At 36.3% G+C, this 20,959-nt stretch overlaps 4 protein-coding genes across 5 annotated transcripts; 1 reads left to right on the top strand and 3 right to left on the bottom strand.

Annotated features, from left to right (window-relative positions):
* Nucleotides 1–45: 45 nt before the first annotated feature.
* LOC113774599 (mitochondrial carrier protein CoAc2) lies at nt 46–3,415 on the bottom strand. The gene is made up of 7 exons (XM_027319161.1): nt 3,017–3,415; nt 1,722–1,807; nt 1,427–1,634; nt 1,115–1,241; nt 855–1,039; nt 650–772; nt 46–556 (listed from the first exon to the last, which is right to left on the bottom strand). Exons 1-7 carry the CDS (start codon nt 3,179–3,181, stop codon nt 419–421), a joined length of 1,032 nt encoding a protein of 343 aa, XP_027174962.1. The 5' UTR covers nt 3,182–3,415; the 3' UTR covers nt 46–418.
* A 2,106-nt stretch (nt 3,416–5,521) lies between these two features.
* On the bottom strand, nt 5,522–8,521 carry LOC113775160 (thiamine phosphate phosphatase-like protein). Its single transcript, XM_027319918.1, has 4 exons — nt 8,308–8,521; nt 7,400–7,521; nt 7,097–7,295; nt 5,522–6,123 (listed from the first exon to the last, which is right to left on the bottom strand). The coding sequence occupies exons 1-4, from the start codon at nt 8,446–8,448 to the stop codon at nt 5,827–5,829; spliced, it is 759 nt and encodes a 252-aa protein (XP_027175719.1). The 5' UTR covers nt 8,449–8,521; the 3' UTR covers nt 5,522–5,826.
* Nucleotides 8,522–9,885: 1,364 nt separating this feature from the next.
* Nucleotides 9,886–14,297, bottom strand: LOC113775347 (protein NDL1-like). Of its 2 annotated transcripts, none has more exons than XM_027320181.1 (11): nt 14,019–14,295; nt 12,347–12,446; nt 12,113–12,210; nt 11,876–11,964; nt 11,665–11,725; nt 11,499–11,585; nt 11,325–11,402; nt 11,156–11,212; nt 10,983–11,038; nt 10,757–10,892; nt 9,886–10,311 (listed from the first exon to the last, which is right to left on the bottom strand). In XM_027320181.1, the coding sequence occupies exons 1-11, from the start codon at nt 14,082–14,084 to the stop codon at nt 10,102–10,104; spliced, it is 1,038 nt and encodes a 345-aa protein (XP_027175982.1). In that variant the 5' UTR covers nt 14,085–14,295; the 3' UTR covers nt 9,886–10,101. The 2 variants fall into 2 exon arrangements, with proteins under 2 accessions (XP_027175982.1, XP_027175983.1); XM_027320182.1 differs by having other exon boundaries at nt 10,299–10,387; nt 14,019–14,297.
* A 2,265-nt stretch (nt 14,298–16,562) lies between these two features.
* On the top strand, nt 16,563–20,812 carry LOC113773525 (pentatricopeptide repeat-containing protein At3g24000, mitochondrial-like). The gene is made up of 4 exons (XM_027318165.1): nt 16,563–16,835; nt 16,877–19,719; nt 20,032–20,331; nt 20,542–20,812. Exons 1-2 carry the CDS (start codon nt 16,563–16,565, stop codon nt 19,577–19,579), a joined length of 2,976 nt encoding a protein of 991 aa, XP_027173966.1. The 3' UTR covers nt 19,580–19,719; nt 20,032–20,331; nt 20,542–20,812.
* The last annotated feature ends 147 nt before the right edge of the window (nt 20,813–20,959 follow it).

Here is a 20,959-nt window from a genome sequence, read left to right as displayed (position 1 = left end):
CTAATCTAAAGACCAAAAGAGGGAAAATAGAGACAGACCCTGCAGTTCCACCCTTAAAATTTTGTAGAAAAAAGTCATATATCTTTTTCATCTACAACTGAAGTTGTGCACTCAAAAGTAGTGCTGTAGAGGCGAATGAAACTAGACAATTTATAGGATAATAAGTAGTCCAATGATTCTGCACTTTTATTCTGTACAAACCGCTAAGCTCCTCTCATCTAATACAACGAGGAACCAGCAGTAGTTTCATCTAGGCATCTATGCACAGTACCTTGAAAGAATGGTGGGAAGTAATCCAAGTTACCGAGAGATAACCAGGCCAGCCATCAACAATTATAGAAGGCGATGTTGTAGAGCTCATTTAAGAAGAATTGGATGAATTAGAAATGCCTATAGTGGAGTCTAGATACAGTACAAATTAAGAGGGCAGAGACGACGGCTGGCTATTTCTTCGGTTGGTTGTGACTTCTACAACAGCTTCATCTCGTGATGGTACCCGCAGAAATGATTTCATGACATCATATACAGTAAATCCAATTGCAACAGATGGTACAACCTGAAGTTAGAAGAGGTGCACTAATTATGATCTGTAACAGATGGAAAGAACAAAAGAACTAAACCAGTGAGGTACAAAAGAATGCAACCTTACCTTTAGGTAGTTTAGGCTAAGCCCCGAAAATAGTTGTTTCCAACCATGCCTTTGAACAATCATAACAATTGTGTCTATGGTACTTTTCATATCAGTTCTGTTAGATGCTGAAAGTCGCTGGACCTGCCAATGCAGTTTATATTTTCTTTGAACCACTCAAAGAGGGAGTCCAAAAAACAAAGACATAATCTTATTCCATTCATACCTGCATCTGCCTCCTAACAACGTCAAGAGGATAAGTAAAAGTCTGACCCAGTAAACCTGCTACAGATCCGCAAGCAAGTTTTACCATAATATCTTTTTTGTGGTCTTCAGGGACATGACTTTTCATTTCCTCATAGAAGTAGAATTTCAGACCAGCATAAGGGAAAATCCCATAAAGGGATGGAGCTGCCAAAAATATTGACAAATAAAGAAGTTTGCCGAATTCTACATAGACAGAAAATCAGCACTACTGCAACTTACCAACACCTCGATAAAGGCCTCTAACTCCAGCTTCCTTGTAAGTCTTGGAGAAGCAATCCAGAATCCCTTTATAAACTTGTTCATTGGGAAGAAGCCCTTTCACATTCAACTTTGGTGATCCAACAACCTTTACTACTCGAGAGAAATCAGTCATATGTTTCACAAAGTATGAAATGAAGCTAAAGATCATTTAAATTAGCCAAGACACTTCCCAAAGTATTTAAGATGATACTAATAAAAAGTCAGTTCGAAGTGCAAATGTGCTCCGGAAAGAGAGAATTAAGTCAAATGCTCAGCCATTCTCATTCATACCTGATAAGCTAATTTTGTCCTGACTAAATCAAGCGGGTAAGTGCAAAGCACAGCAGTTGCCCCAGCAAAGGATCCCGCAATGAGATCCAGAACAGGACCTCTAGTGATGCCAGGTATACCAAGAATGATCCACCGCCTGTATTCCTCATAGGTCATGTAGTGCAGTGCCGCATAGGGCACAATGCGAGCAACACTAGCTCCATTACCCCTAAACGTAAATGACAGATAACCCATAAATAAGATCAAAGGTAATTGTGATAAAAAGAACTATATAATAAAAGGAGGACAGTTTCACCTGTAAAAGCCCAGCAATCCTTCTGTTTTTGCTATTTTTGAGAATGATCCGAGGAGCCCTATGCTCTGAAATTCAGCTCGTCTGGTCTAGGAAAAATAAATAAACAACAAAATAACAGTTCAATTCCTGTCTTTCTCTCCATAAATTATTAATATACTTCTCAATCAGTTCATGCTTGATTGCAAGACTAGCCCTTCAAGATTGCTTCACTGTATAGAGTTACTTTGAAGTTGCTTAAATATTTCTGTTTTCTATGCGTTCAGTTGGTCTCGAGCCTTGTTTCAGCACCATGAAGAGAGGCAAAGGATACTGAAATCCTTAACAGCAAAAAGGAAAAGCTAGGTTATAATCATACACAGTCTACAAACAAAAAACTGAGACCTCTAAACTAGGATGACGCAGAATTAGGCAGAAAACCAACAACTACTTCTTGACCAATCAGCCGAATAATCTGCTAATGATAGGTGGCTTAAATTCCAGTCAACCATTGCAAGTTCAAGCAGCAGAACTAATCCCATCTGCATAATTAGTGTATTTTTTGTTCGACTTCCCACCATAGGGTATACAAGGGATGCATGCCACTATCATATTCATAAGGACTCAAAATTGGATTTTTTTTCTTTTTTTTTTGGATTTTTTGCAATTTTCTTTTACTTCAAAATCCAGTTCTTGTTGACACATGATGTACTCCCAATTTGTCCAGACTATAAACGGCATCTCGTACCATATAGGTAGTAACTACCAAAACCCCACAGACACAACTTTTAATTTTGAGGTTAAGTGAGAAACAATCCCAAGAAGCGTTGGATGATTTTCTATTGAAGTATCAGATTAATGCATAAGGTCACCTTCTAACAGACAACAAACTAAGAGATTAATCTTTGTCAGTGGAACTGCAGATTATGTTTGCTTAATCTATAAACAATGTGATCAAACCAACTTTGTAAAACATTCCCTAGCAGCCCAAATCAGCAAGAAAGTCAAAGAATAGGGATTCACAAGCTACTTTATCAATTTTAAGATCACCCAAAAAAGGAGCCAAATTCAGCAGAAGCTGAATCTAACTGCCACATTTTTATGCAAATCCCAGAAAGGCCAATTACGAACAATCAGTTTTTTGGACTCAATAAATTAAATTAATCATCATTACATATTCGCAGCCTCCATCAAGCACTTGAATCCAAAAACGATCAAGAGAATAAGAGGGACGCCAAAGAAGACCCATGCTGACAGAATTATTATCTAAAGTCAACTTGAATAAGCAATTTCCCAAATTATATCAAACCCAAGAGTACCTGAAACAAGATCTTTATACGTTCAAGAGGGGCAACAGCAGTCTTGGCAATGCCGCCAGCCACACCCCCAGCAATCAACTCTTTTGCAAACAAAGGCATGCCCTCGATAACCCCATCCCAGTTTATAGTCATAGCCCCGTCTCTTTCCTCTCTCTTCTTTTCCATTGTATTTTACAGCAGAAAATCAAGGAGACGAGACCCCTTCTAGGAAAAAAAAAGAGAAGGGATGGGGATCTCTCTATTTGTTATGCTACCTGCATTAGTACGAAATGGAAGACAAAGAAAAATCGAAAACGTCGTCTTCTTACACAATCTCGAAGGTTGTGGTGCTATTTGTTGGTGGAATCACAGAATGATAAAACACATGTGGGATTTTCTAGACGGGTTTTGACATTTCATTCGGTACTTTTGGTTTTTTATTTTTTCTTTTATAATAATGGGGTGTGGACTCTGGACAAGTCAGACTCTGACAACCCATACGTTTCTGTTAGGTAGATTCCAAACTATGTATGCAGTCCGCCAGAAGCAGCAAAAGATGAAAATTCTTCCACCGTTCTCTAAGTTGGCAGACTGGAGGCCGTGACCATTGTTGAATCGTTCAAGCAATTTACGATTAAGATCGACCCAAAAAGTTTTATTTAAAGGAAATGTTGCTGTCAAATATGATTTACTAAAATAGCAGAGTTCTCTACACGGTAAATGCATCGCATGAAAACAAGTTTTGATATTTACAATTTTTCTTTTATTTTTGGGGTTAAAAAAAGAGACTTCAAAAGTTCAAACCTTAAAAAGTTCTCGAGTCGAAATTTACAGTATACACAATACCGGCTGATGTTGAAGGGTGAAAGTAATTCACATGACGAGCGTTCATTTCTGTAATTAAAGCCATGCACTGAGTAACGTGTACAATATTCTTCTCGAAAATTGTTCAAAACATCCGTCCCATCTTATAAAATAACTTTTTTCGTTCCTCACCTTTTAAAAGTGTAATTTTACATTCTTTACAAATTTACATTGATCAAATTTGATCCCTACCTAAAATTTCGACTAATTTTTAGCCGGAATCGATCACGTGCCTTGTACGTGATCATTTTTAAGGCAAAATTATTAAGTCAAATTTTATATAATTTAATTTATAGTTCCTCACATTTCACAAAATGAATTTTTTCGTCCCTCACATTTCGTAAAATAAATTTGTTCATCCTTCACATTTTTCAAAATATATTTTTTCATCCCTCATTGATCATATGTGCGAATAGTTTTTTTTTTAAAAAAATCTATGCATATATCTATTTGATTTCACATGAACAATATAAATAGTATATAATATATCTTTATTTGATTTTGCCTAACGAAATCAAATAGCGATATATTAGATGTTATTTGTATTACTCCAGTAAAATCCAATAGATATATACATGGGTTTAAAAAAATTGTTAGTTTTTCACTTATATTCATTTCCTTTTACTTTAAAATTTAAAACAAAGAAGACATTTAATTCTAAACACTATCAAGTGTTTATATCGAATTAAATTTGGATAGAAAAAATAAACAAAGGAAAAGTATGACAAAAAGAAGTAAGTGATTGGCACTTTCAAATTTTAAAACAATTACAAGACAAGTAATTCAACTGTTAAAAGTGGCGAGTAGAAATTTCAAATTTAAACTGCAATTTGTTAGCACGACCATAAAATTCGAGTTAGTACCCATTAAATAGATGACATTATTATACAACTTAATAAATAAATTATTACCAAAAACGAAAAGTCACAAATATTGAATAGGTTCACATGGTGAAATCATATATGGGTTTAAACCAAAATTATTAGTTTTAAACCCCTATATATATTTATTGAATAGCACGTGTACAACTACGATTAGCCTGTTTTGATGAAATTAAATAGAGATATATTACATGATATTCATACTATTCAAGTGAAATCAAATAGATATATACATGGGTTTAAGAAAAAAAAGTATTTGTACATATGATCAATGAGGGATGAAAAAATTCATTTTGAAAAATGTAAGGAATGAAAAAATTCATTTTATGAAATGTGACGGACAAAATAATTTATTTTGTAAAATGTTAGGAATAAAAAAATTCATAAAAAATGTGAGAAACTATAAATCGAAATATGTAAAATTTGATTTGAAAATTTTGCTCTTAAAAAATGATCACGTGCAAGGTACGTGGTGAATTCCAACAAAAAACTAGTCGAAAACCTAAGTAGGAACTAAATTTGATCAATATGAATTTTAAAGGACGTAAAATTACACTTTTAAAAGTGAAGGATGAAAAAAATCATTTTACAAAATATGAGAGATATTTTGAACGATTTTCCCTACTCTTCACATCACAAAGGAATCTCATTCATTCATGATAGTCCTATCCCTTGCGTACAATCGTTTATCATCTGTCTAGCTTTGAAAGGCGTAAATATAAAATCTTAACAGGTGTTTTGTTCTTCGTTTTCTTCTTCAAGAAGATAAGTTGATAGCAGATTCTGGGCAAATTTGAGTTTGCATTGCAAAGAGGAACTTATTCTCACCCTTTTACTTGATTGGGTTGTAAAGATTCTCCTCTTTGTTTCTCTAAATGGTATCCGATCTCAGAAGAAAGAGTTAATGGATATTTAGGTCATTCTACTACAGCAAACTAGCACAGAAGATCAAATTTGATGCAATAAGGCCGGGACCCCTCCAGAATGGTAATTAGCACCAAGTTGAGAGATAGACGACAGCGCAAAAGTTGATTATGGATTTATGGGCTTGTGCAGTAGTCACTGGCATAATCCATTTGTACCATGCTAACGACTTTCATCCACCGGTGCCTTTTTGATGTCTTCACCAGAGATTCTGTCAATCAGTGCAAGAAGGATGTGCTCAAGTTCTTCACCATTGCACCATTCATGAACTTCTGCTTCAACAAACTCTTGATTGCTCCTGATAAGTTCCCATAAAGGATAATGCTTTCGAGGCAACGCGTGGTCTCCTTTACCAAGCTTCAGAATTGGGCAGAAATCACCGTTTCCATCCCCAAGATATATGAATTTGGCCTCCCTATGTGGAGCAATTGAAGCTTGGATCCGCTTAATAACAATACCCTGCGTGAAAAGTTTGCTGAAAAAGTTTAATTCATTAACCCTGATAACAGGATTACTGCTACAATAACAGACTGGTAACAAGAAAAAGGATATGATTGTCAGGAGTTCAAAGCGTAACCACCATCACAAACACCTCTACACAATATTCACGACTCGCGAGATTCTCTCAGAAGGCCTCATTGCCATTGACTTGTGTAAGAGTAATTCAGGAAAGACTAAGCATCAAACAGAATTTGTCTTCATATTATAAAGCACTTCAACCCATACATCTTTGTACTTGGAGAGCCTTTTTTCCCCTTGAAAGAATTTAAAATTCAATTCTTACTGCCAATTTTACCATTTTCATCATCAAAAGCAACTAAATGGAAAGTAGTAAAACATCAGCATTCAAGTCAAGTCAAATACCCAAAAAACTAAATAAAACTGTGGAAACAAAGTATTGCCAAGCAAATACCAATGTTAGCCAAATTGAAAGCACAGTTGAAGCTAGCTCTCTTAAACACATATATTCCATCAGGTAAATAAGAAAATAGCAAGCTGTTTTAGCCCCAAAGAATTACAGATCGTGGGCGAGAGGAAAAGTAAAAGGTGCAATATTTTCAAAATATGGAAGCCTCCATGCACAAAAGGTGCATGAGTTTTGACAGATTGACAACTGTCATCCAAGTTGCTCTTTATCATCTACTAAGTCATGAATAATGGGGGAAAAAAAGGAAAACAGAAGTAAATGGAGAGAACATCAAGAACCAAAAGCAGCTCAAAACAGTAAGAAAGTTTGCACGGGGGACAGTTTTTCTGCTCCTTCGCTAGTGTTTATTTAGATCACATCAGAAATGTTGGGCGTCTATCATGACAGCAGACGAATGCAACTTGTTTGAGGGACACTTTAATCTTGAGGAGAAAGTCTATACTAAGATGGTAAAGTAAGTAGAAAACAAAGTGGCGTGTCGCTTAAATGTAAAAATGAGAATACCTTGCACATGTTGGAAGGGCAGAGATGGCAACCATGAGGTGACGCCAAGTCATTGTAAGGGAAGATCTGAAGCCTTCCATGTTCATCCACCAGAGTTGGGTTTGTGATGATCTCTGAGAAACAGTCATACAGTCCATGATGCTTCAATATAGTCTCAATGTAGAACTTATTAGCATCACTAACCACCTTTAGATCACATCTGACATAACATGAAATAAATTAGCACAACCAAGAATTTTAGTTTCTTATAAACGAAAGTAGATGACATATGTTAGTCAAGATGAAGGCACACTAGAACTTTACCCCAAAGCATGTGCAGATTTAATGGCTGCAGCAGTACGTTGATGCAATGGAACCCCTTTTAAACACTCAGCAATGTCTTTTACTGTTCTTCCCTGTGAGTGTAGTTCCTTAACCATCCTATCCTAGAAAACAGAAGACCGTATCATAAGTGCCAATTACAGCTCATCAATCTTCAATCTAGAATTCCAGCCGTGAAGCCAAAAATAAAGATTATATACCCAAGATAGTTTAAATCCCCCAGTTTTTCTTTTCTTTCATTGCTCTTTTTTTTTTGTCAGTGCAATTATGGTTGGATACAAAATGGTTACAAAATGAATATTCATCTTCAGAAACATTATATGAAGAGCAAAAACTTGAATCACGTTATATTAGACCTTGACACTTGATTAAACATTCGACTAACTTATATGAATCTACCTCATGTTTCTAACTTTCTACACTACGAAGAAAATCCCTGAGGCTCAGGGGCTTCGATAGCCAATTTTTGGATCCAGCGATCTCCCAAACAATTCAACATGCATTACATGCTTCAACTGTTCAAACCAACTTTAATTACTCAAATGTAAGTAAATGGACATGCATTACATGCTTAAACTGTTTAAATCAAACTTCAATAATTTAGATGCAAGTATATGCATGACATCCCAGCCCAGAAGGACCAACTTGTGATGAACAATTGTTTCCATCAGAAAAAAAAAAGAAAAAAAGACAAGCTACATCTAAACAGAACCAAAAATCAAAGTTAATCCTCAACTAAAACCGATCTAATGAGCCAAAGAAAAAACTCAATTAACACAATCCAAAGTTTTCGACCCATAGAATACTCAAAGACATTAAACAAGTGAGGACCCTATGCATTATGATTGAGCGATCACACTCGGATATTTGCTATAACTACTACTGCTAACCATGAGAGATGTCCAAGATAGAATGGGTCGGAGCTGATTGAACAAGTGGGTCAGACCCATTCCTTTAATAACCCATCTGTCAGAATCGTCGTCTATCAGCGTCCGGTCGAAGTCGAATATTATCACGATCTCGCTAGCCATTTTCAGAGGTTTTTCGGCGACCCGAGAATAATATTAAAAAAATAAACAAATTTTCCCGGGCGCCTATGGTACCTGAAATATCAAATATGGCGGTAGAGTCCAACTCCGCCTTTGACTGCTGGATTTTCCTATTTTTCCTTTTCTGGGTCTGTGTTGTTGGGTTATCAATACATTTACTAAATGATTTCTATGCGCAAAATCAGTACCATTGTTATTGGACCAAAATTTTCCTTTTCCTTTTTTCCCTATTTCCTTCATATAGTTTTTTTTGGAACCTTTTTTTATAAATTTTTTCCCTACTTTTAGTCCTAAAGTTTCGACAATTACTAGATTAATTATCTTTTCGAAAAGCTTACCCAGTGGTTTCGATCCCTCTCCTCCAAAACCCTTTTTGTGTTATCTTGAAATTTGGAATTTTCATTTTTCTCTAAACCATTCTTGTGTCTATTTTTAGATGGGTCACAAAATAAAAGGTGGTTTCGGTAGAAAAGTTTTTTTAAAAGCTAAAGTACAAGCAATTTTAAGGTAATTAACAATTTGTGTGTTTGGATTGAAGATTATTTCACTTTATTTACACCTTATTTACACATACTGATTTGCTTGCATCATCAACACATTTTTCAATCACCTTTTTATCTCACATACATCATATCAGAAAAAAGTGTTACAGTAAAAATATCTCAAATAATTTATACATTTCAAACACACTTTACTGTGTTTTTCAACCGAATCTTTTTTTGGGATGCTTAGTGCGTGGAGCACATATAACAAAACCGCAAACTATATGATTGTGCTGTCATAATTGTGTTGAAGTGGATCTATTTATCCATTTTCAATAATTATTTTAAATGTGAATAGTATTCTGCCATATTGATGTGATAACTTATATATTCAGTAAAAAAATAACAAAGACAGTAGGCATTTATCTACGCTCATTTCTTATAAAAAAGTGCCCAAAATATGGGGTATTAGTACAACTTCAGGTGGGCGATTTGAGTCTACTCTTGAGGAGTCCAAGTCAGCATGGAAATACAACGTCGTCTCCAGGGTGGTATACAAGACGTCCGCAAAACCAAAACACCCAGTTGGCGCTTGCATCATATCTTCCCAGAACCACCTCGTCCCATGCAATATAACAGTTGAGAAAACGACTGACGCCAACCTTCTTTTAATTTATGTTAGTGGCTTACATGTGGCGGCAGTCCAGGCTGCCCACCAAGCACTTTGAACCACCTTGGCGAACATGAATTTGACAATTCCATCCGGAAGCTGTTAGGGAGGTAATGTAGATCGCCGAGAAAGCACGACAAAGTCCAGACAAGTAGAATACGTGTCACAGAAGGGTCAGCACCTCACAAACTCAATTATTGATCGCTTTTCATCATATATTAAAATGTCTCTTTCAAGAAGTTACAACTCCGAGAGAATTTTTATGACTGAACTACAAATGAATGAATTCATATCTCCGCCGTCTATGTCCATTAAAGAATATCATCATCATCCTATGTCTATATCTACAAACACATCTACCCCATTAACAAAACAATTGAATAGAATTACAAAAAAGATTAAAAAAAAAAACAACGTCGATTATTCATATACAAGATGTAATTTGAATCCAACATTTTCTTGGTCTGTTCAGGATAGTTAATATCAAATCCGAGTTTTGATTGGCTTTAGTTTCAATCCCATGCTTTCTGGAGAGAGAAGCTCCGGTGATATGCAAGTTGGGCTCAGAGGACTCCGAGGGCTACCAGTAAACTGGCTTGGTCGGTACATTCCATACCCCATTAAGAAGTACTCCAAGGGTATCAACATCGCATGAGGCTGCTCTTCTGTCACCATTGATCCACAAGCCTGGACCTGGAGAAGTCCCAATAAATCAGCATTTGACAATTGTGTTGTATTTTCTCCCTAAACTGATCCCACATTATCTCCCCTGCATATCATGCTATAATAAGTAGCCAACTGATTGGGCACAAGATCTCATAATTATTGCCTTGTACAGTGAATTCGGATCTCAGCAATTGATAGAGACATTGTAAGATGGATTTTTCTAAGAGGTGCTACAAACCCTTACAAAATTCAAGGCAGGTGACTTGAGTACTGCTAGTTCAATATCTTTAGTGCATTTCTCTCTTAAAGTCTGACTAATATGAACAGTGGAATATGGTGAAGAAACTTTCCTAGAAACCAAAAAAAAAGATCAGGACCCTATTCTATTTGGCTTCATTTGCAGAAAAGCTACGAGTCCAACATGAAGTACAATGACAACATGCCATTTAGTACAACGTCATTCACAGCATACCTCAACTAAAGCACAGTATCTTCTGTCCAGTCTGGCTGTCATGTGGAGAGCCTCACCATAGAAAGGAGAATTCTCCCCGACAAATATTAGTGTTCGACATTTCAGTGTCTTTAAGCCTTCAGTAATATCAGGTCTCCTGTTCATTGGCAAGGCATGTAATTGTAACATCAATCCAAAAACAAAGTTCAAATGCCCAAATGCAATTAAATGCTCAAATTTCTTCTACCTGTTAATAGCTTGAAGAAATCGAAAGACATTTAAGCTTTGCCTCTCATCTAGCAACTGGAAACAATTTATATAGAAAAAAACACAAACCACAATAAGTAAGCATCTGGCCAGATATAACATGAATATGTCTGATTCAAGCAAAAATGCAGAAATAGAAGAATAAAGACTAACTCTTCGGCAAGCTTGGACTATATCTGATTCTGGAACTTCTGCACTACCACGAACTTCCTGATGCAAGTTCAGTTAACTTCCTTAGGTCGAAGGATAGTGGGAGAAAAGGGAAAGAAAACATAGGGCTAGATGGAGGAAGTCTCACTGATTGATCAGAATACAAGGATACCTTGCTGAAGAACCGATAAAGTAAGCACTCCTTCAGCAGACTACACATCCCATAGTAATATAGCAAATTTGACATCACCTACAGTTTAGCAAAAATTTTAACCTTAAATTGCAAAAATTCCTTTAGGCCATGTACAAGAAATAGACGTAAAAGAGGGAAAAGAGAAAAACAAACCTTATTACAAAACCACTCGGTCCAGGAAGGGGTTCTGCATAGTGGAGATACAAGGATCAATCCCAGGACCCGCTCCCTATACTTCATCTGAGACAGAAACAATGTCAATCAAGGAAAAGCAAGCACCATTAGATGACATCTGCATGGATTCATGAAAGTAACATACAGCAAACATGGAGAGGATGTAAGCTCCAGCTGTCACCCCCATGCACATCACTGCACCCAGCCTACATCATCAGATCACACTTTGTTATCAGGAACAAGTGAATGATCAAGATACATATAGGAAATTATGAGCAAATTAAAAATAATAAATATTGGAGGAAACCAGCACAAAATAAATACTGCATTTATTTGACTTGTAGCATAGAAATTACCGAAAATAATTTAGAACCTCAATTATTTGATCTGTTAAATCGTCAACAGACAAAACTGGATCATCAGGACAAATTGCTGCAGCTCCCAACTGCAGGAACTCTTGTGGAAGTCCCCAAAAAAGTATTATGTGAGTAAAAGCATTACTAAGAAAATACTATGTTTAGAGCCGAAAAAAGAACTGCGACCGCAAAACATAATATTTTAAATACAAAGCCAACACGCAAGACTTTACTGACCTCGTGCCCAGGAGGACTAATGTGATAGATGCAGAAATTATGTAGCAGCAAAGTAGCTGCTTCCGGACAAAAGAACAATCCTTGAAAACAAGACACGTCTGCAAAAAGACAGTTTAAAACCACTGATCAGACTAGAGAAAATGATCCAAAGAACAAGAGAAATGTATCTTAAAAAAGAAAGAAAAAGAAACATTTTGAGCGTCTAAATTGTAAAAGAACAAGCTCATAACTTACGATTTAGAGCTAAATCAGGATAAGTGACTAGTGCAGGCTTTTCTTTGTCTCCGTATACTATAACAGACACAGAACCACGGCCAGTCCTTACAATATGTTCCTGCATTGACGATAATGTCTGATGTTAAGGAGAACTCTATGAGGCAGAGGGACTTCAAACCAAGGACAAAAAGATCAAGTAGTGCTTGCAGTCAGTCTGCAATTGAAATTGTATCTGACCAATTCTAATTCCAATAGAGAACCAACGGCACCATAACTCCAAATTTCGGGGAACTATAAAAAAAAAAGGACAAACATACTCCGTACCATTAATATCTATTGGACAAAACCAATTCAACTAAGGAAAAATCGTTGCTTATTTGTGGCAAACTTGAAATAAAAGAAAACTTCAGTCCATTATAGGCAATTCATCCTCTCTTGATTAATTAATTATACTCTTACTTTGGCAAGAAAAAGAGGAAAAAAAAAGGGTGGGACAAGAATTAGCTTTTAAGTTTTCCAGTGATTGGACTCTTCAAAAAGAAAATCCAGCTTAAAAGAAAAATGTGGGGCCAACTACAAATAATGCCCTGACAGATGGAATAATCAAGTGATGATTGCAACGCCTAACCAGTAAGAAAAATAACACACAGGCAGCGCCAAAAAATGCCCAGAGTAACTGTCACGGTGGTTTTGGTTTAAATAACTGAAAATTAGAACATGACAGGTGTCACAACAAAAAAGTTTGCATCATTTGGCAAATTTTAACCAATAGATTTCAGGAATCAGGAAACCACCAACTGGAAACGTCGAGAACAGATAATTCTGTCTTTACCCACCTTATATAAAATGCCCAGAAAAACACCAAACATAAGTCCAAAAAACCTAACCGCTTCAAATATTTTATGCCTGAAATTTCACTTGCCAGATTTGATAGCTCATACAATACTAGCACTTTCATTCTGCAATACTAACGCAACAGGAAACCCTCATTGCAATCCTCCTCCTCCCAGTCGCGAGGGGAAAATCATTGAAGCAAAGAAATAAAACGAGTTAAGATCCATTATCTCCTTTATCTTATAAAAACTAAACAAAAAAAATAATCGTCAGAATCTAAAATTTTTTAAACCCCCTCAATTGACGCAAATTTGTAAGATATTAAGAAATGGCTACACGGCATTTAGTAACAAAGGATTGAAGCTGGATGAAATTTTAATAACTCAACAAAAACGGATAATTAGCTAAACAAATCATATCTCAAAATTTGGCTCAATAAATACATAAGTTCCAACTGCAACTGCAGAATTACAACTCCAGGGTAAGAGATCTCGTGTTGGATATCGACGATATTTGGTTACTTAATTTGGGAACAAAACAATTGAAGAAGTTCCAGAACTCTAAAGCATTGAAAAGAATTCACCAATTACCAAGATATTACACAAGAAAATCACCACAAAGAGTAATAAACTAACGAATTACCATTAAAGATTATCTTCTCAAGCAAAAAAAAAGAAGAAGCTAGAACTGACGTTTCGTTTCTTTTTTCTTCTTGAACAGACATATTGAACCGAAAATCCTCACACAGCATTTCATCATTTTGCGTAAAATCGAGTGTTTTCATAAATAAACAACACAACTCAAAAAAAAAAAAAAACAGAGCGTAGTAAGTTGATAGGTGAGAGAGAAAGGGAACCTTTCCGCCAAGATAAATGGTCTCGACATCGACAGAAACGGAGTCGCTTGAGCTTGACTCCGCCATGGCCAGTGGCTCCGGAATTCCTCGCTTGGAAACCAAAAGGAAGCTCGATTTAACACCTCTTCGTCTATTATAATCTATATAGAGAGAAAGATACAGAAATATATAGAATATATCAGTCTATATTGAGAGGTGGTACAGATGGATACAGAGGCCGTGGCTTCAGCTGTAATGGCTTATATACCAAGCGATTCTCTCTCTTTATTTCATGTCTCTCTCTCTCTCTATATATATATATATATTTTTTTTTTTCTTGTTTTTCCTTTATTCTTTTTTTCTCTCTGTACCCTCAGAAAATGAGAAATCTATGGCCGTTCCTGCAAACAGAAAATAAACTCCACCCCGTCCACCGACAGTTATAAGTCGAATGAACTAATTCTTTTTCTTTTGGCTGAAGTTTCTCTTTCACACAGTGGAAGTGTGGGGAGGAGACAAACAGCCGGGGACTGCGAATATATCGGATTAAAACCCGGCTCCGAAAGAAAATATGAGAGCGAGAGAGAGGGAGGGAAGGAGTGCAAAGTCAGAACAGGGAAGGGTGTGGTCAAAATTTAACCGCAGTTAAGAATGACCGACAGCTTGGCTGCCTGGCAAAGCCCTGACTCCTGACTCATCATTATGGGGTTGCGGGAATGGGGCTTATGGGCCCCAACAAAAAATTTAGGATGAGGCGGCGGCTAGCCTGTAAGCTCCGGTGCTCGAACCCGTTATGGACGCGAGATAACCACGGGATTCATGGAAACTATCTCTCTTTTTTTTTTCTTTTTCATTTTTTAAAATTTATTACCAGCCAATTTTAGTTGTGAAAATTTTTGGGAAATGGCCAAAAGGGAATACTAAAATGTGCTATCAGAAAAAGAAAAAAAATAATGCAGTAATAATATCAAGTTTGTTGTTTTTAAGTGAATAAATGAGGAGGGATGGATTGAATGATAATATAGAAAGAATTATAAATAAGAAATTATAAAATTAGAACTATTTTCTTATCAAATAATAATAATAATAGTGAATAAATGTATCTTTATTCGTCCTTGGTTATTTAAAAAAAGTTTTCTTCCTTTTTATGTTTCTTTCGTGTTAATAAAAAATAAATTTAAAAAACACATTCAATAATTGTAAACTATGACATGATTATGCGAATTTTCACGTTCACTTCGAGGGGGGAAAGGTAATAATTTGCCTTAGTGTAATTGAATCCTAAAAACAAATACATCATGGTTAAAATTAAGTAAAAGTTTACTTAAAAAATTGTAAATTAGAGTATTTCATGATATTCCTTTGGTATTTCATTCATCTTGACCAAACAAATATATTTTCTTTTAGAATTTAAATCATATCTAATAAACTATATAAATTAACACACTAACAATTATTACTGTATATAATTGTATTTATATGCTTTTCCTTAATCAATATTACTTTTTCAAAATATAAATACCTGAAATCCATCTTTAACTTTTATCAGTGAAGATTAAGTTCAGTAGAAGGATTTCACCAAGAGTCGCCCACTTTTTAAATAAGCTCTTTGATGTACAACAAGAAATTGCAAAAGTGAATATCTAAAATTGAATACAACTACCTGAATTTGTATCTAAATGATGACTAAATCCGACGAATAACCACTTCGGGTAGCACGAAGCCAGTAATTCAAATGCAGCACCATAAAAGTAGTACTTATATGTTTATACTGGTATTCTATTTCCTTTCCAAGAAAAAAGAAAAGAAAAAATATACTACAATAAAATCTTGATAAATTAATAACTTCTATAAAATAATAAAATTTTTTTGATCCCGATTTGAACAACGCGTTATTTCCTTTTAACAATCAAAGCATATAGTACTGTAGGATAGATACAAAAGCATTACACTTTTTACAGTACCATTAAAAAAATACCGTATGATAGAAAATTTCTGCGTTTGGATTGACTGTTTTTGAGGATATTTTTGAAAAATTTTGCTGTAACAGAGTTTTTAAATTATATTTTGGGATATTTTTAAAAAATATTTTAAGATATTTAAGAGTAAAAGAATTTCTAAAATATATTTTGAGATATTTTTTAAAATTTTAAAAAAATTTAAATTAACTTTTAGATTACCTTTTATAATATCGTTTAAAAAATTTTATTATATTTAAAAAACACTCCCATCCGAACAGAGTATTTTAGACAGACCCTTATATAATTTCTTTCTCTTTTTTTTTTTAAATTTTTGTCAGCCTCATCGTAAACTAACTAAAATACCTCAGGCAAGCATTTTTTTCCCTCCAATTTAACCTCATGAAATATCTGTCGTCTGACTTGTCTCGGAAGAAAATGTTAGTACACGAACTTACCCTTCTTCAGGTGCGTTGATACTTGATAGCACTACTGAAGAATAATGTTGATGTAGAATGAAATGCAATTTTGACGTTCCACCAATGCGTCTCCCGCCTCCCCCGACATCCGAGGTTTCGTTTCAACTCTTTATCCTATACCTTGCTTGATGTTTTTCCCCAGCAAAAGCCAGGCACTTTTTCTGACACCTCCTTTACTATCTGTGCGGTCTCTTTCTTCCTCTTGTGCTGCTCCCAGAACCATCGAATACAATAATATAGCTACTGATTCTCAATTTAGAAATGCCAAGATCCCAAGATTTAGGCCGCCTGGTGCACCCACAAACGTGTCCAGAAATGGAGGGAGGAACAAAGAAATCCCAAAATTCCGACTCTCAAATGGGTCCAAAACGGGGCCGAGAAATCTCGATTCTCCTGATTCGGTGCTGCTTCCTATGCAAAAAGGGACTAAAAGGAGAATTAGAGGGGATTATTTAGGCGGGGTGGAGACGACGGCACTGTTGTAAATTTGGACAGAGGAAGGGTGTTGAGATGGTACTCGGAAACCTTTCGGTATTATGCTGTAAATTTATGCTTGAATGAGGGTAAAGCTCGTCACGCAAATTTGATCAAGATTGGGATTGACCCTGACAGTCATTTATTTGTTTCGTTAATTAACTTTTATGCTAAGTGTGGGGCTTTGAGCTTTGCGCGTAGGGTGTTAGATGAGATGCCTGAGAAAGATGTAGTGTCGTGGACTGCTTTGATTTCGGGGTTTGTAGCTGAAGGGCTTGGCCAAGAAGGTGTTCAGTTATTTTGTGAGATGAGGAGGGAAGGCATAAGACCTAATGAGTTCACGTTGGCAACAGTTTTAAGAGCTTGTTCCATGGTCTCTGGTTTAGAATTCGGGAAACAGTTGCATGCTGAGGTTGTTAAAGGGGAGGCATTTACAGATGTTTATGTTGGTTCTGCTTTAGTTGATCTTTATGCTAAGTGTGGCGAAATGGAATATGCAGATAAAGTATTTTTCTTCATGCCGGAGCAGAATGCTGTATCATGGAATGTTTTGCTTAATGGGTATACCCAACTTGGTGATGGACATAAACTTTTGAATTTGTTCTGTAAAATGACAGAGTCAGATATGAGGTTCAGTAACTATACCTTGTCAACTGTTCTGAAGGGATGTGCCAGTTCGCAGAGTTTGAGGGCAGGCCAGGTTGTTCATTCAATGGCAATCAAGATTGGGAGTGCCTTTGATGATTTTATTAGTTGTGGTCTAGTCGATGTGTATTCCAAATGTGAGTTGGCAAATGATGCACTGCAAGTATTTAAGATGATCAGGGACCCTGATATTGTGACTTGGAGTACGATGATGAGTGGCCTTGATCAACAAGGACAGAAACTAGAGGCGGTGGAGTTGTTTCATTCAATGATGCAATCGGGATTGAGGCCTAACCAATTTTCACTCTCAACTGTTGTTAGCGCTGCCACGGATTTGGGTGATCCACGCTTTTGCAAAAGCATTCATGCTTGCATTTGGAAATTTAATTTTGAGTCCGATTTGTCAGTTAGCAATGCTCTGATCACCATGTACATGAAACTTGGTTTAGTTTATGATGGTCTAAAGGTTTTTTCTGCGATGAGTCAAAAGGATGTGGTTTCATGGAATGCACTTTTATCTGGATATCATGATGGTGAAAGTTCTGATCAAGGACCAATGATTTTTAAGAAGATGCTTATAGAAGGCCTAAGACCAAACCAGTACACTTTAATAAGCACTTTGAGGTCTTGCACTAGCCAGCTAAATGCTAGTTTTGGGAAGCAAGTGCATGCCTATTTACTTAAGAATAACCTTTGTACTGATGGTCATGTAGGAACTGCTCTGATTGACATGTACTCTAAGTGCAGATGCCTGGATGATGTGGAGTTGATTTTTAACAGATTGAGTGAAAGAGACATCTTTACTTGGACAGTTCTCATTGCTGGTTATGCTCAGACTGATAATCAAGGAGAGAAGGCCCTTGGCTTCTTCAATTGGATGCAGAGGGAAGGAGTCAAAGCTAACGAATTTACTCTGGCCAGCTGCCTGAGGGCTTGCGCTGGGATAGCAAGCCTTATAAATGGACAGCAGCTGCACTCCTGGGCAATTAAGTCTGGACATTTTTGTGATGTATATGTGGCCAGTGCACTGGTTGATATGTATGGAAAATGTGGTTGTGTAGATGATGCTGAAATGATATTTAAGAGCATAGAAACCGTTGATACAGTGCTGTGGAACACAATGATATGTGGACACTCCAAACACGGGCAGAATGAAAAGGCTCTTCACTCTTTCGAAGCCATGTTGAATAAAGATGTGCAGCCTGATGGGGTTAGTTTTATTGGTGTCCTTTCTGCATGCAGCCACATGGGTTTGGTTGAAGAAGGAAAGAAGCATTTCCACTTGATGAGCGAATTATATGGAATTGCTCCTTCAGTTGATCACTATGCTTGTATGGTTGATATCCTTGGCCGGGCAGGCAGGTTTAGCGAGCTGGAAAGCTTCATTCAACAGATGAAAATAGCTCCAAATACGTTAATCTGGGAGACTGTTCTTGGGGCTTGTAAAATTCATGGAAATGTAGAAATGGGTGAAAAAGCTGCTCAAAAACTTTTTGAAATTGAACCTGATGAGGATTCAAGCTATATATTGTTGTCTAACTTATATGCAGCCAAAGGTAGGTGGAATGATGTCTCAAGAATTAGAGCATTAATGTCGAGTAGAGGTGTTAAGAAGGAACCTGGTTGTAGCTGGGTTGGGGTCGATGCCAAAACGCATGTCTTCTTGTCTCAGGATGCTTCACATCCACAATTAACTGATATTTACCAAAAGTTGGAGGACCTGCATCAAAGACTTCAGTCGGTTGGTTATACTCCAAACACACATTATGTGCTTCATAATGTACCAGATGCCGATAAGAAAGAAAATCTCTTTCATCATAGTGAGAGGCTAGCTTTGGCTTTTGCACTTGTGAGCAATGGCAACAGTAGAAGAATTAGAATCTTTAAAAATCTTCGTATATGTGGAGACTGCCATGAGTTCATGAAGGGTGTGTCTGACATTACAAACAAGGAAATTGTTATTCGTGATTCCAATCGCTTCCACCATTTTCACAATGGAATTTGCTCTTGTAAGGATTATTGGTGATTATGACATCGATGAATGAAGTGAAGTTGAAGTGCATAAAAGGTCAAGTATTATAGCTGTTGACTGGAGCAATTCTGAGTTCAAGACATTATTCACGCTGATAACATATTAGACTTGCTTTCTAGTGGCTGGAAATTCAGGTATATTCTCTAACAGTACCATCCTTTCCATCTCTTTTCATCTTTGGTTCATCAACTCTATTTCTGTCTGTCTATGCACAAGACATAGTTTACAAGCATTTCAGTATTATGCAGTTTTGTCATACTTACAGGTGACATAGGAACAGTTACGAATTTTTAGTTTGATCTTGCTATTTTGTTACTGGATTATGAGTTCTGGATATACAATTCTGATTTATGGTCCTTGATGCTATTAACTATCACCTGGCTATAGTCCTGACAAATGCACTACTTCAACACATCTAAGAGAAGAGATTGTGTATTTTTATGCAGGTTCATCTGCAAGCATAGAATTGGAGGATTACAGTGATGAAATATCATCACCGAGTTCTTGACGAACTTAATCCAGTGGATACTTGATCAACATTCCAGAAAGTTTGGTATTAGTGTTGCTACTGCTCTATCCTCCCAATATTTGATTCAAACGTTGAAAGAATATTGAGAAGGTACTCTACTGACGCGCATGGCCTACAACCTGCTTTGATCATATTTATTAAAGTCATCAAGATTGCTTGCTCTGGCACATGGCATTGTGGGGAGCGTATATTAAGTTCATTCTTTCAGCTGTAGGAGGTCAGTTACTACGATTGTGACTCATGGTTTGGTATGTCCTTGTTTTAATGTGCACATTCAAAAAGATGTTTTTTCCCCCTCTATTTGTTTTACTATGATTGTGACTCATTTTTCAAGACTATCAAAGACTGGTAATCCTTCTTGCTATTCCTAGAAGCATCTGCAGAATGTTTATTATGCAACACTAAGAATTTCTTTCCTGGCTTTCAGGCAAAGAGGCTAATGAAATGCAGAATAAAGTACCCCTGTTTCCTACACTGTCATCTCTGAAGCTGATTTAGTTCGTCCAAGTACTTTTCAAGGAGATTAATCAGGCTTCCAGGCTATTTGATAGGACCCTGAAGGCAAGAGGTCTTTAAGAGAATTTCACCTTTCTTTTCTTACATAAAATAGGACGCTAACATGATGAGAATTTAAGTGTAAAATTTCATGTAAATTATTTGGAGTGAAGCTGGGTATTTGTGGTTTGAAGAGGACGGAATCCACCTATTTGAAATTTCCTTGAATTGATTGATTTTTGATGAATAAGAAGTTTTTTTTTGGCCAAGCTTTATCTTGCCCAAAAATTGCCCATCTTTTTTTGTAATAATACCTGGGAGAGTCCCTTTTGTAGTTTTAGCTCGAATCC

Source organism: Coffea eugenioides, chromosome 6, assembly GCF_003713205.1.
Source record: "Coffea eugenioides isolate CCC68of chromosome 6, Ceug_1.0, whole genome shotgun sequence".
NCBI classification, from domain to species: Eukaryota; Viridiplantae; Streptophyta; class Magnoliopsida; order Gentianales; family Rubiaceae; genus Coffea; species Coffea eugenioides.
Note: the sequence above shows the minus strand (reverse complement) of the source record. Positions and strands in the feature narration are given on the sequence as shown.

Bases quoted from the DNA above. Each gene is read 5' to 3' on its own strand.
- LOC113774599 (XM_027319161.1), bottom strand. From the start codon at position 3,181: ATGGAAAAGAAGAGAGAGGAAAGAGACGGGGCTATGACTATAAACTGG. The intron at 1,635-1,721 runs GTGAAACTGTCC...ATTTACGTTTAG, and splicing joins GGATTGCTGGGCTTTTACAG to GGGTAATGGAGCTAGTGTTG. The intron at 1,040-1,114 runs GTAAGTTGCAGT...TATTTTTGGCAG, and splicing joins AGGCCTTTATCGAGGTGTTG to CTCCATCCCTTTATGGGATT.
- LOC113775160 (XM_027319918.1), bottom strand. From the start codon at position 8,448: ATGGCTAGCGAGATCGTGATAATATTCGACTTCGACCGGACGCTGATA. The intron at 7,522-8,307 runs GTTAGCAGTAGT...TCTGTTTTCTAG, and splicing joins TATCTTGGACATCTCTCATG to GATAGGATGGTTAAGGAACT. The intron at 6,124-7,096 runs GTATTCTCATTT...CTTTTCACGCAG, and splicing joins GCCCTTCCAACATGTGCAAG to GGTATTGTTATTAAGCGGAT.
- LOC113775347 (XM_027320181.1), bottom strand. From the start codon at position 14,084: ATGGCGGAGTCAAGCTCAAGCGACTCCGTTTCTGTCGATGTCGAGACC. The intron at 11,403-11,498 runs GTTTGTTTTTCT...GCTAAACTGTAG, and splicing joins CCGAGTGGTTTTGTAATAAG to GTGATGTCAAATTTGCTATA. The intron at 10,312-10,756 runs GTATGCTGTGAA...GGACTTCTCCAG, and splicing joins GATACTGTGCTTTAGTTGAG to GTCCAGGCTTGTGGATCAAT.
- LOC113773525 (XM_027318165.1), top strand. From the start codon at position 16,563: ATGTTTTTCCCCAGCAAAAGCCAGGCACTTTTTCTGACACCTCCTTTA. The intron at 16,836-16,876 runs GTGCTGCTTCCT...AAGGAGAATTAG, and splicing joins ATCTCGATTCTCCTGATTCG to AGGGGATTATTTAGGCGGGG.